Here is an 18,929-nt window from a genome sequence, read left to right as displayed (position 1 = left end):
GCTAAACTAATGGTGTCTGGTAAATCTATTTATGATATATTTTCAAAAGTACTTGTTCTGATTCTAGGCCAAAAATTCATGCAGATGTATTTTCTTAAAAGATTGCTCTAATGATGGTTTTAATACAGGGAACAGTAGGTCCACCTACCTACCACCCTAATGCATTCTTAAAAATGGGTCAGTACTCAAGTGTTCAGAACTGTTTTTTCCTCACAGACACTCATGTTACAACTGGAGATGCATTTCCTGACCATAATATTCTGTATCTAATTTCATGTGTTTTTTTTTTTAATAGTGTCCAGCGCTTAATTGAGTCCCTCTCTCTTCCCTTTTCTTCCTTTCTGTCCCTCTTCTTTTCACTTACCTCTCCCTCTTTTGCATTCCCTCACTTCAGCACTTTCACTTTACATCTGACACTACATGGGCAGCAGCAACTGGACTGCCTCACCTCCCTTCCACTCACATTACATCAGATACAACATTACATGGGCAACAGCAGAAAGAATGCCTTCCTCCTTTGCACTCAAAGGCTGCAGCAATAGGATGGCCACCCTCCCACTATTGCATCACATCTGACTGACACATCATACAGGCAGCAGTGAAAGTAATGTCCCTATCTTCCATTGTACCTGACCATTGTACCTCCACCCTCTCACTATTGTGGGCATATGGTGTGAGAAGATAGTAGCAGTGAGGGTTACTGTATGCCTGGGTTGTATAGTGGGAAGGGAGGGTAGTGTAAGGTGATCTAAACTGCTGCACTTCAACCACTAATCAATCATATCACATAGCCAGCTGCCACTGCCCAACAAACAAATGTAATTATTAAACCTACAGTTCTTTACCAATTGCTACCAAACAAGCATGAAGTCTCCACACATCCATAAAATGAACACACACAAAATATCAATATATTTTGCAAAAAACTAAGAGAAAATAGCACTGTACAATATTTGCAATTGAGCTTCAACAAAATCATAATTACTGGATATTAAATCAACAATTATTACCATTCTTTACCAAATAACACAAATAACCCACACATAGGAGAGAGGAGCTTATGACAATGTTTCAGTCTGACTTGGACCATTTACAAAGTCACACTAACAGAAAGGAGAGGAGGAGCCAGTATATATATGGGCCAGCTGGAAGGGACGGGATAAGAGAGGTGAGAGTAGTAGTCATAGCAGAGGTAAGGCAGGTAGTGGAAGTGGTAATAGTGGTAGAGGTAATTTAATTCTTTCAAAAATAACTCTACCATATACTTGACCTGGTATACTCAGTAATCTTAATCCCCTATAATTTTTAAACTCTCTTTCGTCCTCCTTCCCTTAATATAAAGGAACTATGTTTGAATATTTGTAATGATCGTTTCTACAGATCAGCCTTTTTACATAATTAAGTGGTTCGAAAATGCCCTGACTGCAAGTGTGGATGATCATAACTTGGATGATTATAAACCGAGGAAATACTGTACTGAAATCTACCAAATTTAGCCTCAAGTCATCAAGCAACCAGTTAACCAGTCTTCCATGTTAACCAGTCTTCCTAGTAACATATTTTTCCTTCTTAATTTGATTTATACTATGGTTTTAATAAGTAAATAATTAGTATAATCTTTAATTCTTAAAAGCATACATAAACATTGCAAGTTATTTTAAAATACATTTGGATACGGTTATGACACATTTATAATACAAATACATTTAAAATAAAGCCACTTATTATGCAAAGCATTCCGGGCAAACTAATCCTAAAATTTACATACTACTGTACTTAATTCTAGTCCTAGCATATAGGTTTTGGCATTGTGTGACAGTACAGCTTGGTAATTCACTCTAATCATAAGTATGACGAAAGGCTGCAAATGACAAATTGGACAATTACAAATAATTTACATATACAGCGGCCCCTGAGTTTCGTGAGCCTCATGCTTCATGAATTTCGACTTTCGGCAACTTTCATCGTCAAAATAAAGCCTCGCGATTCGTGATTTGCCTTGTAATTCGTCCATCGTATGGGACGCGTCCGTGCGGCCGAGAGTGGCCAGGCGTACACAAAGGCTCCCACACAACATTGAGAGAGTAAGTGTGGCATGATTTGTGGGTGGGTGACGATCACCCCATGGGTTGTTTGTGCTTGCAACTGCTAAATAAGCCACCATGGGCCCAAAGAAAGTTCCTAGTGCCAGCCCTTTTGGTAAAGAAGGGAAGAAACACGACAGAATTCAAGAAAAAATTTGTAGGAAAGTACCAAAGTGGAGGAGGAAGAGAGAGGGGAGAATGTGCCTTCTTCAGTGATTCAGTGAGTCTATGATATGTATGATACTAAAGCAGCAGATATCGATAAACGCTATAGCACCAGCCAGCAATAAAGTGTAGCATTAACAGTGTAGCAAGTAAGTTAAGCGATTAAGCGATAGAAAAACGACATGAAAGTAACTCTCCATTGTTGTTGGAGGTGTATAGGGCCACTGAACATATGCCACCCTACTATCTTCCACCACCCTAAACCTCTGCCAGCATCTTCTCAATCAAACTAACTAATTAAACTAACTTCTCCTCCAAGGTAAGTGTAAATATTTCTTATTTATAAATTAAAGTGTAAATATTTTTATTTATAAATAATGTACATTATTCAGTGTGAATAGTGGTGGTGGCTTCTGCTGCCACCTCCACTACCACTAATATGTACGGCTTCTATCATTCACCCTTATACACCCACCACCACCACTTACTCCTCACATATGCAATGACATATTTTATTCATTCTAGAGTATATATCATGTTTCTATGTTGTTAATATTGCTTGTTATGTCATATTAGATGAATTGTGATAGATAAATAAGCTGTAGAGATGATATTAGTGTCATATTGAAACATAATAAACTCGCCTCCCTCTCTCATCCTACCTGTCTTCCATACACCAACAAGAGTCTTCAATAAAGGTAAGTGTGATGTTAAATGTTCATTTATCCATTTTATTAGTGCTTTATATTTATTGTCGCTGTTTTCTGTATGTAAATCTATATTTAATCTTCAAAAAAATTATTTTTTGTTAATATTTTTGGGTGTCTGAAACGGATTAATTGGATTTACATTATTTCTTATGGAGAGAATGGTTTCACCATTTGTGAATTTCGCCATTCGGCAGACTCTCTGGAACGGATTAATCACGAAACTTGGGGGTCCACTGTAATTTATATTAGATCAATGAAGCGGTAGAATTATAGTTGTGATAATAAAATATGAGTAGTATTGGTAGGTTGGTAGACAGCAACCACCCAGGGAAGTACTACCGTCCTGCCAGATGACTGTGAAACAAAAACCTGTAACTGTTTTGCATGATGGTAGGATTGCTGGTTTCTTTTTCTGTCTCATAAACACGCTAGATAACAGGGATATCTTGCTACTCCTACTTACACTTTGGTCACACTTCACAGACACGCACATGCATATATATATATATACAGTGGACCCCCGGTTAACGATATTTTTTCACTCCATAAGTATGTTCAGGTGCCAGTACTGACCGAATTTATTCCCATAAGGAATATTGTGAAGTAGATTAGTCCATTTCAGACCCCCAAACATACACGTACAAACGCACTTACATAAATACACTTACATAATTGGTCGCATTCGGAGGTAATCGTTATGCGGGGGTCCACTGTATACATACATCTAGGTTTTTCTCCTTTTTCTAAATAGCTCTTGTTCTTTTTTATTTCTTCTATTGTCCATGGGGAAGTGGAAAAGAATCTTTCCTCCGTAAGCCATGCGTGTCGTATGAGGCGACTAAAATGCCGGGAGCAATGGGCTAGTAACCCCTTCTCCTGTATACATTTACTAAAAAAGAGAAGAAGAAAAACTTTATAAAACTGGGATGCTTAAATGTGCGTGGATGTAGTGCGGATGACAAGAAACAGATGATTGCTGATGTTATGAATGAAAAGAAGTTGGATGTCCTGGCTCTAAGCGAAACAAAGCTGAAGGGGGTAGGAGAGTTTCAGTGGGGGGAAATAAATGGGATTAAATCTGGAGTATCTGAGAGAGTTAGAGCAAAGGAAGGGGTAGCAGTAATGTTAAATGATCAGTTATGGAAGGAGAAAAGAGAATATGAATGTGTAAATTCAAGAATTATGTGGATTAAAGTAAAGGTTGGATGCGAGAAGTGGGTCATAATAAGCGTGTATGCACCTGGAGAAGAGAGGAATGCAGAGGAGAGAGAGAGATTTTGGGAGATGTTAAGTGAATGTATAGGAGCCTTTGAACCAAGTGAGAGAGTAATTGTGGTAGGGGACCTGAATGCTAAAGTAGGAGAAACTTTTAGAGAGGGTGTGGTAGGTAAGTTTGGGGTGCCAGGTGTAAATGATAATGGGAGCCCTTTGATTGAACTTTGTATAGAAAGGGGTTTAGTTATAGGTAATACATATTTTAAGAAAAAGAGGATAAATAAGTATACACGATATGATGTAGGGCGAAATGACAGTAGTTTGTTGGATTATGTATTGGTAGATAAATAAATGGGATTAGGTCAGGGGTTTCAAATAGAGTTAGAGCTAAAGAAGGAGTAGCAATAATGTTGAAGGATAAGCTATGGCAGGAAAAGAGGGACTATAAATGTATTAATTCAAGGATTATGTGGAGTAAAATAAAGATTGGATGTGAAAAGTGGGTTATAATAAGCGTGTATGCACCTGGAGAAGAGAGAAGTGTAGAGGAGAGAGAGAGATTTTGGGAAATGTTGAGTGAATGCGTGGGGAGTTTTGAATCAAGTGTGAGAGTAATGGTGGTTGGGGATTTTAATGCTAAAGTGGGTAAAAATGTTATGGAGGGAGTAGTAGGTAAATTTGGGGTGCCAGGGGTAAATGTAAATGGGGAGCCTTTAATTGAGCTATGTGTAGAAAGAAATTTGGTAATAAGTAATACATATTTTATGAAAAAGAGGATAAATAAATATACAAGGTATGATGTAGCACGTAATGAAAGTAGTTTATTAGATTATGTATTGGTGGATAAAAGGTTGATGGGTAGGCTCCAGGATGTACATGTTTATAGAGGGGCAACTGATATATCGGATCATTATTTAGTTGTAGCTACAGTTAGAGTAAGAGGTAGATGGGAAAAGAGGAAGGTGGCAACAACAAGTAAGAGGGAAGTGAAAGTGTATAAACTAAGGGAGGAGGAAGTTCGGGTGAGATATAAGCGACTATTGGCAGAAAGGTGGGCTAGTGCAAAGATGAGTAGTGGGGGGGTTGAAGAGGGTTGGAATAGTTTTAAAAATGCAGTATTAGAATGTGGGGCAGAAGTTTGTGGTTATAGGAGGGTGGGGGCAGGAGGAAAGAGGAGTGATTGGTGGAATGATGAAGTAAAGGGTGTGATAAAAGAGAAAAAGGTAGCTTATGAGAGGTTTTTACAAAGCAGAAGTGTTATAAGAAGAGCAGAGTATATGGAGAGTAAAAGAAAGGTAAAGAGAGTGGTGAGAGAGTGCAAAAGGAGAGCAGATGATAGAGTGGGAGAGGCACTGTCAAGAAATTTTAATGAAAATAAGAAAAAATTTTGGAGTGAGTTAAACAAGTTAAGAAAGCCTAGGGAAAATATGGATTTGTCAGTTAAAAACAGAGTAGGGGAGTTAGTAGATGGGGAGATGGAGGTATTGGGTAGATGGCGAGAATATTTTGAGGAACTTTTAAATGTTAAGGAAGAAAGGGAGGCAGTAATTTCATGCACTGGTCAGGGAGGTATACCATCTTTTAGGAGTGAAGAAGAGCAGAATGTAAGTGTGGGGGAGGTACGTGAGGCATTACGTAAAATGAAAGGGGGTAAAGCAGCTGGAACTGATGGGATCATGACAGAAATGTTAAAAGCAGGGGGGGATATAGTGTTGGAGTGGTTGGTACTTTTGTTTAATAAATGTATGAAAGAGGGGAAGGTACCTAGGGATTGGCAGAGAGCATGTATAGTCCCTTTATATAAAGGGAAAGGGGACAAAAGAGACTGTAAAAATTATAGAGGAATAAGCTTACTGAGTATACCAGGAAAAGTGTACGGTAGGGTTATAATTGAAAGAATTAGAGGTAAGACAGAATGTAGGATTGCGGATGAGCAAGGAGGTTTTAGAGTGGGTAGGGGATGTGTAGATCAGGTGTTTACATTGAAGCATATATGTGAACAGTATTTAGATAAAGATAGGGAAGTTTTTATTGCATTTATGGATTTAGAAAAGGCATATGATAGAGTGGATAGAGGAGCAATGTGGCAGATGTTGCAAGTATATGGAATAGGTGGTAAGTTATTAAATGCTGTAAAGAGTTTTTATGAGGATAGTGAGGCTCAGGTTAGGGTGTGTAGAAGAGAGGGAGACTACTTCCCGGTAAAAGTAGGTCTTAGACAGGGATGTGTAATGTCACCATGGTTGTTTAATATATTTATAGATGGGGTTGTAAAGGAAGTAAATGCTAGGGTGTTTGGGAGAGGGGTGGGATTAAATTATGGGGAATCAAATTCAAAATGGGAATTGACACAGTTACTTTTTGCTGATGATACTGTGCTTATGGGAGATTCTAAAGAAAAATTGCAAAGGTTAGTGGATGAGTTTGGGAATGTGTGTAAAGGTAGAAAGTTGAAAGTGAACATAGAAAAGAGTAAGGTGATGAGGGTGTCAAATGATTTAGATAAAGAAAAATTGGATATCAAATTGGGGAGGAGGAGTATGGAAGAAGTGAATGTTTTCAGATACTTGGGAGTTGACGTGTCGGCGGATGGATTTATGAAGGATGAGGTTAATCATAGAATTGATGAGGGAAAAAAGGTGAGTGGTGCGTTGAGGTATATGTGGAGTCAAAAAACGTTATCTATGGAGGCAAAGAAGGGAATGTATGAAAGTATAGTAGTACCAACACTCTTATATGGGTGTGAAGCTTGGGTGGTAAATGCAGCAGCGAGGAGACGGTTGGAGGCAGCGGAGATGTCCTGTTTAAGGGCAATGTGTGGTGTAAATATTATGCAGAAAATTCGGAGTGTGGAAATTAGGAGAAGGTGTGGAGTTAATAAAAGTATTAGTCAGAGGGCAGAAGAGGGGTTGTTGAGGTGGTTTGGTCATTTAGAGAGAATGGATCACAGTAGAATGACATGGAAAGCATATAAATCTATAGGGGAAGGAAGGCGGGGTAGGGGTCGTCCTCGAAAGGGTTGGAGAGAGGGGGTAAAGGAGGTTTTGTGGGTAAGGGGCTTGGACTTCCAGCAAGCGTGCGTGAGCGTGTTAGATAGGAGTGAATGGAGACGAATGGTACTTGGGACCTGACGATCTGTTGGAGTGTGAGCAGGGTAATATTTAGTGAAGGGATTCAGGGAAACCGGTTATTTTCATATAGTCGGACTTGAGTCCTGGAAATGGGAAGTACAATGCCTGCACTTTAAAGGAGGGGTTTGGGATATTGGCAGTTTGGAGGGATATGTTGTGTATCTTTATATGTTTATGCTTCTAGACTGTTGTATTCTGAGCACCTCTGCAAAAACAGTGATAATGTGCGAGTGTGGTGAAAGTGTTGAATGATGATGAAAGTATTTTCTTTTTGGGGATTTTCTTTCTTTTTTGGGTCACCCTGCCTCGGTGGGAGACGGCCGACTTGTTTAAAAAAAAAAAAAAAAAAAACATGTAGATAAAAGACTGTTGAGTAGACTTCAGGATGTACATGTTTATAGAGGGGCCACAGATATATCAGATCACTTTCTAGTTGTAGCTACACTGAGAGTAAAAGGTAGATGGGATACAAGGAGGATAGAAGCATCAGGGAAGAGAGAGGTGAAGGTTTATAAACTAAAAGAGGAGGCAGTTAGGGTAAGATATAAACAGCTATTGGAGGATAGATGGGCTAATGAGAGCATAGGCAATGGGGTCGAAGAGGTATGGGGTAGGTTTAAAAATGTAGTGTTAGAGTGTTCAGCAGAAGTTTGTGGTTACAGGAAAGTGGGTGCAGGAGGGAAGAGGAGCGATTGGTGGAATGATGATGTAAAGAGAGTAGTAAGGGAGGAAAAGTTAGCATATGAGAAGTTTTTACAAAGTAGAAGTGATGCAAGGAGGGAAGAGTATATGGAGAAAAAGAGAGAGGTTAAGAGAGTGGTGAAGCAATGTAAAAAGAGAGCAAATGAGAGAGTGGGTGAGATGTTATCAACAAATTTTGTTGAAAATAAGAAAAAGTTTTGGAGTGAGATTAACAAGTTAAGAAAGCCTAGAGAACAAATGGATTTGTCAGTTAAAAATAGGAGAGGAGAGTTATTAAATGGAGAGTTAGAGGTATTGGGAAGATGGAGGGAATATTTTGAGGAATTGTTAAATGTTGATGAAGATAGGGAAGCTGTGATTTCGTGTATAGGGCAAGGAGGAATAACATCTTGTAGGAGTGAGGAAGAGCCAGTTGTGAGTGTGGGGGAAGTTCGTGAGGCAGTAGGTAAAATGAAAGGGGGTAAGGCAGCCGGGATTGATGGGATAAAGATAGAAATGTTAAAAGCAGGTGGGGATATAGTTTTGGAGTGGTTGGTGCAATTATTTAATAAATGTATGGAAGAGGGTAAGGTACCTAGGGATTGGCAGAGAGCATGCATAGTTCCTTTGTATAAAGGCAAAGGGGATAAAAGAGAGTGCAAAAATTATAGGGGGATAAGTCTGTTGAGTGTACCTGGTAAAGTGTATGGTAGAGTTATAATTGAAAGAATTAAGAGTAAGACGGAGAATAGGATAGCAGATGAACAAGGAGGCTTTAGGAAAGGTAGGGGGTGTGTGGACCAGGTGTTTACAGTGAAACATATAAGTGAACAGTATTTAGATAAGGCTAAAGAGGTCTTTGTGGCATTTATGGATTTGGAAAAGGCGTATGACAGGGTGGATAGGGGGGCAATGTGGCAGATGTTGCAAGTGTATGGTGTAGGAGGTAGGTTACTGAAAGCAGTGAAGAGTTTTTACGAGGATAGTGAGGCTCAAGTTAGAGTATGTAGGAAAGAGGGAAATTTTTTCCCAGTAAAAGTAGGCCTTAGACAAGGATGTGTGATGTCACCGTGGTTGTTTAATATATTTATAGATGGGGTTGTAAGAGAAGTAAATGCGAGGGTCTTGGCAAGAGGCGTGGAGTTAAAAGATAAAGAATCACACACAAAGTGGGAGTTGTCACAGCTGCTCTTTGCTGATGACACTGTGCTCTTGGGAGATTCTGAAGAGAAGCTGCAGAGATTGGTGGATGAATTTGGTAGGGTGTGCAAAAGAAGAAAATTAAAGGTGAATACAGGAAAGAGTAAGGTTATGAGGATAACAAAAAGATTAGGTGATGAAAGATTGAATATCAGATTGGAGGGAGAGAGTATGGAGGAGGTGAACGTATTCAGATATTTGGGAGTGGACGTGTCAGCGGATGGGTCTATGAAAGATGAGGTGAATCATAGAATTGATGAGGGAAAAAGAGTGAGTGGTGCACTTAGGAGTCTGTGGAGACAAAGAACTTTGTCCTTGGAGGCAAAGAGGGGAATGTATGAGAGTATAGTTTTACCAATGCTCTTATATGGGTGTGAAGCGTGGGTGATGAATGTTGCAGCGAGGAGAAGGCTGGAGGCAGTGGAGATGTCATGTCTGAGGGCAATGTGTGGTGTGAATATAATGCAGAGAATTCGTAGTTTGGAAGTTAGGAGGAGGTGCGGGATTACCAAAACTGTTGTCCAGAGGGCTGAGGAAGGGTCGTTGAGGTGGTTCGGACATGTAGAGAGAATGGAGCGAAACAGAATGACTTCAAGAGTGTACCAGTCTGTAGTGGAAGGAAGGCGGGGTAGGGGTCGGCCTAGGAAGGGTTGGAGGGAGGGGGTAAAGGAGGTTTTGTGTGCGAGGGGCTTGGACTTCCAGCAGGCATGCGTGAGCGTGTTTGATAGGAGTGAATGGAGACAAATGGTTTTTAATACGTACTTGACGTGCTGTTGGAGTGTGAGCAAAGTAACATTTATGAAGGGATTCAGGGAAACCGGCAGGCCGGACTTGAGTCCTGGAGATGGGAAGTACAGTGCCTGCACTCTGAAGGAGGGGTGTTAATGTTGCAGTTTAAAAACTGTAGTGTAAAGCACCCTTCTGGCAAGACAGTGATGGAGTGAATGATGGTGAAAGTTTTTCTTTTTCGGGCCACCCTGCCTTGGTGGGAATCGGCCAGTGTGATAATAAAAAAAAAAAAAATATTTCCTTGTATACATATCAATGGTTATGCTCTGCATACCAATGTTGTTAAAATAATACATCTTGTAGGAATAAAGTATTATTAGTAGTGTATATCAAATTTGTTTTTCCTGTATATCATTGCAATTACCTATACAACTTGAGTCTGAAAGAAAATGGATTACATTTAATATTATTTCACTTGATGACAAGCTTTGGTGGAAATATAATGCTGTTGTTATATAAGGAAGATTTTTTAAATAATTTATTTATCATTCAATAAAACTAAGAATTAATAAACTTACAGAACAGCAACAACCAAGTTTGAAACTTCTGGGAACAAGGTGAGACAAAGTCCAGGCCCCATAAGGCCAAAGAGTGTCATCAAACGCCGCACCCTTAATACTGGCCAGCCTACTGATATTAACTGATCAGCACTGTGACCCCAGGCTGTAGAGAATAAATTCAAATATTAATTATAATTATTTATCTTATATAAAAGGCTAAATTTCATAATATATTTATTTTATTCAGGCAGATCCTTGCATCACAAGTGATAAATGTATGAATTACCACTGTTACTTACCTACACCACAAAGTGAGTTGATAATATAAGGCACTGCAGTGAGACTCATACTCTCTTTGTTTGCTCCCAGTGTCCGTGATAGGTATGTTGGCAGCCACTGCATGATGATATAGTTGCTCCAGTTCATGGCAAAATGTGCAATATAAATGGACCACAATGACCAATGGCTTATCCACTCTGACCAGCTTACACACACTTTTTCCTAATATAAATAAAAATGAGAATATGTGGCAAAACACTATATGCATTTCAGGATTCATGTTATAAACAAAAAAATAAAGCCTTGCTCACAAGACTACATATTGTATTAGCACATTTTGGCTTTAAAAATACATTTCTGCATAAGGAGTCCTGGGAGTCTTGTCTGGAATATCTTAAACCTTATTCATACCAACACTCACCTTTCCAAGTCACAGAAAGCTACAACATGCTTTACACTCAGAGGTGACCCCTTCACCACCATTTACATGTTAGTATTTGCCTGTTATTCCAGACAACACAAGATTCAATCTGCATCTGAAACACAACAACAAGGAAGGCAGCAGAAGTTATGGACCCCCCTAGTGCCCATTCAACAGAAATGCATATGTAAAGCAAGTTGATCCCTTACAGCCAGTACATAACCTCTGTTCCCAGGTAGGAATGCCCAAGAAGGGAGTCCTGCAGTCTCCTCAGGAAGTAGAAAATGAAAGGCAGGAACCAAGCTCCCTGCAGAAAGCCCCTTCAGGCCTTGAACACCAAACAAGGAAGGCTGTAGTTGGCAGGTGTAACAAAGCACATCAAGTGAGACCCCTGCCCTTCAATTGCTTGTTGGACAGCTGATTTGCAAGCAACAGTATTAACCACAGACAAAAGAAACGAGTCACCAGATGACCTGGAATACCAGGACTCAAGAGAATCCACCAGGCTCCACACATCCCAGTCAGAAGGTAGTAGGGCCTGGAGCCCAAGGGAATTGGGGCCCTTGTTCTCATGACTGGCACCAGGCCTGCCAATGGAGGAAATGGCCAAAAAGGGCATCCCCCAATATCACACTGTGAACAAATGAGAAGCCATCTGACATGAAGCATTGTAGGGATTCACTCTCCTGAATAAGCCAATTCAGCTTGGAGAGCAGTCATGACAGGCTGCACAACTATCACCAAACAAAGGGTGAATGACCATCCCATACAGGGATTCTAGAAAAATGATAGGAACTGCCACAAGTCTTAAAAATACCCATAGGGCCCCATAAGCCCAGGAAAATAAAACATCAGCTAAGAAAGCATCCACCAAGGAGAGAAGTGTGCATATTACAATGTAATGACAAATGGGACTCAGAACACTGCCAGGGTTGCAACTAATGCTGGGAAAACATGGATTTGCCACTGGTAATGACAGGAGTCCTATGAGCGTGGAAGCACATGATAGACCTTACTGGGACTCATACAAGTGAATATTAATGTGAATTTAATTTAACAAATTCCAGAGGGCTTCCAAAGCAAAATGCACATATAGTTATTTGCAGTATTTACTGTACCTTGTCAAAGTTGGCAATACAGTAATTAACATTTATAATTGTAAAGTACTGTTTAATAACTTTTCTTAACTATTTCAATACACTGTGAAGAATAATAACTATTTTATTTGCAGGATTTGATGAACCACCAGTTTTAGGATCTTCTTACAAGTTTCTAGCTCATTTAGCATCCTTGTTGGACTAGGATATAAAATAAATAGGCTGCATTTGTGGTGGCTCATAAAATCCTACACACACATTTATTACCACTGCTTATTAATACAACCGCTAATGTTAAAATGCATAACTTCTTCAACAACAAAAACAAAATTTTTGAGGATTTTATTAACCCTTTGACTGTCGAAGGGCCCAATCCTGAAGTGTCTCCTGGTGTCGCAAAATATTTGAAAAAAAAAAAAATTATTTTTTCTTATGAAAATGTTAAGATTATTTTTCTGATTGTTTTAGTCCCCAAAAAAATTTTTTCCCATCATTACTTACGGAGATATAGAGGCATGAAGTTTGCAGAAAATGAGCCGCGTATGGCAACAGCGGCGACTGCCGCTCACCCGGTAAACTTTAGTTTACTTGTATTTGAAGGTTTGTTGTTTTTTTCACTATTTTATTTTTTCACATAACTTATGTGGCCTGTGAGACCAAAGTAAGGTGCAATGTACATATATACACTCGTTGTATACAACACAATAAGCACACAAACATAATTATCAATATATTGTTTACAAAACTTGTTTACAAAAACAAACAATACAAAAAATTGTTTATTACTATTGTTCTATAATATATATACCAATATACAGTCACTGAACATACTCCTAGAAGTTCTGCAGCTTGTGGAACTCTGTGAAACATGGTGTCATACACAGTGGTGTTTTACACTCTTACACATAAAACATGGTGTCATACACAGTGGTGTTTTACACTCTCACACATAAAACATGGTGTCATACACAGTGGTGTTTTACACTCCTCACACATAAAACATGGTGTCATACACAGTGGTGTTTTACACTCCTCAAACATAAAACATGGTGTCATACACAGTGGTGTTTTACACTCCTCAAACATAAAACATGGTGTCATACACAGTGGTGTTTTACACTCTCACACATAAAACATGGTGTCATACACAGTGGTGTTTTACACTCCTCACACATAAAACATGGTGTCATACACAGTGGTGTTTTACACTCTCACACATAAAACATGGTGTCATACACAGTGGTGTTTTACACTCTCACACATAAAACATGGTGTCATACACAGTGGTGTTTTACACTACTCACACATAAAACATGGTGTCATACACAATGGTGTTTTACACTCTCACACATAAAATCAGTGTGTGTGCATTTTTGTTGATTTTTTTTTTTATGTGCAAAGACAAAACGCCTCGTCTGAGCAGTTTTCTTCAAAGTATTAGCAGGCAGTTGTGTTATGTAGTTATCCTAGGTAAATGGTCGTGTGTCATCATTCCTTCCTTCCTAATTTCCTTCATTCCTTTCCTACCTGGAGGGCATTCCACCTCTCTTCCTACATTCCTTCATCTGTCCTTCATTACTTTTTTCCTTCCTTTCATCTAGTCCTTCCTTCATTCCTGCCTTCCCTTCTTGCTTCTGGTTTCTATAATATATATACACATATATAGTCACTAGATACTTTCATAAAACTGCTATTATCACCCTTCAGCAAGCTTGTCTTGTGTGCGAGTGTGTGGCTTATAATTGTTTTGAGTCAGGAGTCGGCAGCTGTCAAAATGACATATTGTCTCATTAGTCACTTCCCCTACCCCCTGTCAAAACAATGGGGTCGGATGCTGCTTCCCCCTCCATTCTATCTAATTATCTTTCTCCCTCATTCTATCTCTTTCAATCTGTCTCTCTTTCTCTCTCTCTGTCTATCTCTGTCTCACAGGTACACATAAATACAACTATACATAGTGTAAATTACCTAGGATAACCCAAAAAATCCAGACAAAGTGCTATACTCTGCTTGAAGATGTGAGTAAACGTGATGATGACACAGTCTTGTGGCTCTCTCTGAGACAGAGCTAGACGGATAGACAGGGAGTTTGGCAGACAGACAAATAGACAGACAGACAAATGTTTGTTCGTCGTCATCTTCTCCTCCTCCTCCTCCTCCTCCTCCTCCTTCTCCTTCTCCTCCTCCTCCTCCTCCTCCTCCTCCTTCTCCTCCTCCTTCTCCTTCTCCTTCTCCTTCTCCTCCTCCTCCTCCTCCTCCTTCTCCTTCTCCTCCTCCTCCTCCTCCTCCTGGCTCTTGACAGATGGACAGCTGCCCCCCTCCCTCCACTCTCGTTTACGCTCATCAAAGGTCAGCTCTTATCAGATGTTATCTCCCCTTATCTTGTCACTGTCATGGGGTGAACTGTTTTCATGCCTCAAGGGAACATATTATTACATATTATTATTATTAGGTATTAGGTATTATTATTATTCTTCTTCTTCTTCCTCCTCCTTCCACCTTCCACCTTCCTCCTCCTCCCTCCCTCCTTCCTCCTCCTCCCTCCTTCTTCCTCCCTCCCTCCTTCCTCCTCCTCCCTCCTTCTTACTCCTCCCTCCTTCTTCCTCCTCCCTCCTTCCTCCTCCCTCCTTCCTCCTCCCTCCTTCCTCCTCCTCCCTCCTTCCTCCTCCTCCCTCCTTCCTTCCTCTTCCTCCTTCCTTCCTCTTCCTCCTTCCTTCCTCCTCTTCTTCCTCCTCCTCTTCTTCCTCCTCCTCTTCTTCCTCCTCCTCTTCCTCCTCCTCCACCTCCTCTATTGCTTTTGGTCTCAAACTCCTCGAAATCATGAAATTAATCTTCATTGACACTTCCATCTGTGTTAGAGCATCACTTGGGAAGAGAAGAGTCCCAGATTTGCAGGGAAGTCACATATTTCTTACCGCTAGACATGCTGAAAAAGGACGACTGAAATGGTATTCCCACAATGCACCACTGGCTCCCCGATTTTTTTTATATGGTGCACACTGACCATGGAGACCCATTCTCTCACATGTGGGCCTACCAGCTTTCTCCTGCTTGATTTGAAGCCGCTAGAATTTATGCGTATAGATACGTCAAACACGGTATCTCCTATAACGTACATATACGACCGCGACAGTCAAAGGGTTAACTTTCATTAAAAACTCTAAAAGCTGAAAGCAACACAGTAGACCGCTGTCTAACACGGTAGTTACATTAATGAAAACGCCGTGTTAGTTAACCCTTTAACCCTTTCAGGGTCCAAGGCCAAAATCTGAAGTCACGCACCAGTGTCCAAGAAATTTTGAAAAAAAAAAAAATTATTTTTTCTTACAGAATTAAAGAGCATATTTTTGTGAAGGTAATAAAACAAAAAAAATTAGAATCTGATCAGTACTTACCGAGATACAGTGCCAAGAAGTTTGTAGAAAATGATGTGGTGGCGGCAACATCGACGAATTCCACATACGCGTATTATATTATTTTGTTGTTTTAGTTGTTTTTTCTTTTCTTTTCCAATTTTTTTCTATTCCTACTAACATTTGGGGCCTGAGAGACCAATACTGTATATAATTTATATATATAAACTCACTGTATTGAACACAATAACCGCACTAAAGTTATTATCATATTATTGTTTACCACTGTTGTTTATTACAATAAACATGCACAAATATTGTATAATACTAATGTTCTATCATATATTTACATATTTACAATCACTGGACATGGTTTTAGAACTGCTGGAGCTTGTGGAACTCCTTGAAACAAGGCACCATGCACAGAGGCACCTTACATTCCTCACACATAAACCGAGTGTCTTTGCGTCTTTGTTGCCGTCGTTTTGTTTGTGCACAGACAATGCATCTCTTCTGAGCAAATTTCTTTTGAGTTGAAGGAAGCTGTATTATGAAATGATCACCTTCTCTTCTCAAACGCTTGGGTATATTGTGATGAATTCGAGGACCATGTTGTATTGCAGGTGTTGTTACCTGGTACTTCATTATGAGTTGTCTGACAACAGACAAACAAAATTCACCATACGGTGGTCTGTTACCAGTCTTTATTTGGTACATATTATATGCATTCAGCATTGAAATGTCCATGAGATGGAAGAAAAGTTTCATGTACCACTTGTAACTCTTACGAACACAGTCAACAAAACCAATCTGCATGTCACACTTGTCAACCAAGTGCATGTTTTGTGTATAATCAATCACTGTCACTGGTTTTCGAATACGTTCATTAGTCACTCGATCAACTTTGCCACTGTCTTGCATTTCATTACGGTGAATGGTTGTCAACAATGTGACATCTCGTTTGTCATGCCACCGTAATGCCATGATGTCATTGGCAGTAAACACCTGCACGTCATCACCACGAACACCTGCGTTGAGCCTGGGCATATGTTTACGATTAGAACGCACTGTGCCACACACATCTGTCTTGTTCACTCGCATGAAATCACTGAGTAATGGGCTTGTGTACCAGTTATCGGTATATAATGTATGGCCCTTACCAAGATAAGGTGCCATCATGTTTCTCACTACGTCACCTGATATACCCAATAACATCTTGGTATCTTTCAATGTTTTACTACCCGTGTATACAACAATATCCAACACCAGGCCACTGTCACAATCACAGAGTACAAACAATTTTATACCAAAGCGGTTCCTCTTGCTCGGTATATACTGCTTGAATGACAGTCTACCTTTGAACAAAATCAAAGACTCGTCAATTACAAGATTCTTGAATGGATAAAAGTATATCCTGAACTTTTGTTTGAGATACATGAAAACATTTCTAATCTTGTATAACCTGTCACTTCTGTCAGGCCTGGTTTTGTCAGAGAAGTGCAACATACGTAAGAGTAAGATAAACCTGTTCACTGGTATTATTTCACTGAAGGATGGGGTACAAATTAGCCGATCTGTGGACCAGTATGCTTTTATATTATGCTTATAGACGTGAGGCATAAGCATTATTGTTGCAAAAAGCAAATACATTTCTGCAACAGTCGTCTCTTTCCACCTGTGTAGTCTTGACTGTGGTGATAAGATCGTATTTGCCATGGTGTACTGAAAATACTTATTACTTTCCCTGACAATAGTTTCCATCAATGGCTGGTCAAAGAATAATTCAAAGAATTCCAGTTCATTGGCCGTGGTTCCAAGGGGACAGGTAGGTAGAATTCCACTTTGCGAGTCATCAAAGTGGTGAGGGCTGGGAACAAAATTGGGATTTTGCTGCCAATCCCAGATACGGTTTGCTGGTGGATACTGGACATCATAGGCTGGTTGTACGGGTGGTTGTGGCGGGCTGGTGGGTGACGCTCCGCTTTGTCCTTGAACTGACGAGTCAGCAGCGTGGGTTCCCGCGTGGCACAGCGAGTCACGCATGGCGGTGCCACTACCACCACCAGCCCCACTAACACCATCCACTGATGTCTGTGGCCCATCCATGCCAAGTGTAGCCACATCATCCTCACTATCACTACCTAAAACGGGTGTAGGGCCACGGGATGTACTCCGGGATGTACTCCGTCCCCTGGGCATAGCATAGGGTACACTACCCGAGCGCATGCGGCGGCGCACATACCGACGCTTCACTGGTGAATATGTTTCCTCACTATCACTACTCGAATGATCGTCGAGCGCAATAAAATCACAATCCACGTCAGAATCATCGTCATTACTGAAGTCAGAGGCCAGGCCACGGGAAAATATTAGTTTTCTCTTACGTTTAGGAACAACCGACCGTGAGTCACGAGTGCCCACACCAGAGGTAGAAGGTCGAGGATCGTCGGGGTTTTCTGCACTATTATCGATATCCTGGTCATTATTTTCGGTCACTAACTCATCAAAGCCGTAGAATTCGTCTTCATTTCCACTTCCATCAGTGTCAGAACTATCAGACAGGAAGAGGAGAGTCCCAATTTTCCGGGGAGTCAGAGCTGACTTGCGACGAGACATGGTGAACAAGGGTGACTGAGCCGGCGTTCCCACAATGCTATGCAGGCGCCTAGATTTTTTGTTTATGGCGCACACCCACCGCGCAGACCCATTCTCTCATATGTAGGCCTATGAGCGCTTTCGCGCTAAATTTGACGGCGCTGGAATTTTGGCGTAGATCTACGGTTTGGACACTCACCGACCAGCCGTAGATCTACGGGACGGACCCTGAAAGGGTTAAGGGTCCAAGGCCAAAATCTGAAGTGGTGCTCCAGTGTCCAAGAAATTTTGAAAAAAAAAAAAAAATTATTTTTTCTTACAGAATTAAAGAGCATATTTTTGTGAAGGTAATAAAACAAAAAAAATAAAAATCTGATCAGTTCTTACAGAGATACAGTGCCAAGAAGTTTGTAAAAAATGATGTGGTGGCGGCAACATCGACGAATTCCACATACACGCATTACATTATTTTGTGGTTTTAGTTGTTTTTTCTTTTCTTTTCCAATTTTTTTCTATTCCTACTAACATTTGGGGCCTGAGAGACCAATACTGTATATAATGTATATATATAAACTCACTGTATTGAACACAATAACCGCACTAAAGTTATCATAATATTATTGTTTACCACTATTGTTTATTACAATAAACATGCACAAATATTGTATAATACTAATGTTCTATCATATATTTACATATTTACAATCAC

The 18,929-nt window shown here is 40.1% G+C and overlaps 1 protein-coding gene across 4 annotated transcripts in view; it reads right to left on the bottom strand.

The window, feature by feature from the left end:
* Window positions 1-18,929, bottom strand: part of LOC128689076 (uncharacterized) — a 96,871-nt gene that overhangs the window by 43,120 nt on the left and 34,822 nt on the right. For all 4 annotated transcript variants that reach the window (XM_070087220.1, XM_070087223.1, XM_070087222.1 and 1 more), the window contains 2 exons: window positions 10,775-10,976; window positions 10,494-10,638 (listed from right to left, as the gene is read on the bottom strand). In XM_070087220.1, coding sequence (XP_069943321.1) covers window positions 10,494-10,638; window positions 10,775-10,976 — 347 coding nt within the window. The remainder of the gene's footprint in view (window positions 1-10,493; window positions 10,639-10,774; window positions 10,977-18,929) is intronic.

This window comes from Cherax quadricarinatus, chromosome 21 (genome assembly GCF_038502225.1).
Source record: "Cherax quadricarinatus isolate ZL_2023a chromosome 21, ASM3850222v1, whole genome shotgun sequence".
NCBI lineage: Eukaryota > Metazoa > Arthropoda > Malacostraca > Decapoda > Parastacidae > Cherax > Cherax quadricarinatus.
This window is presented reverse-complemented; position numbering and strand designations above follow the sequence as displayed.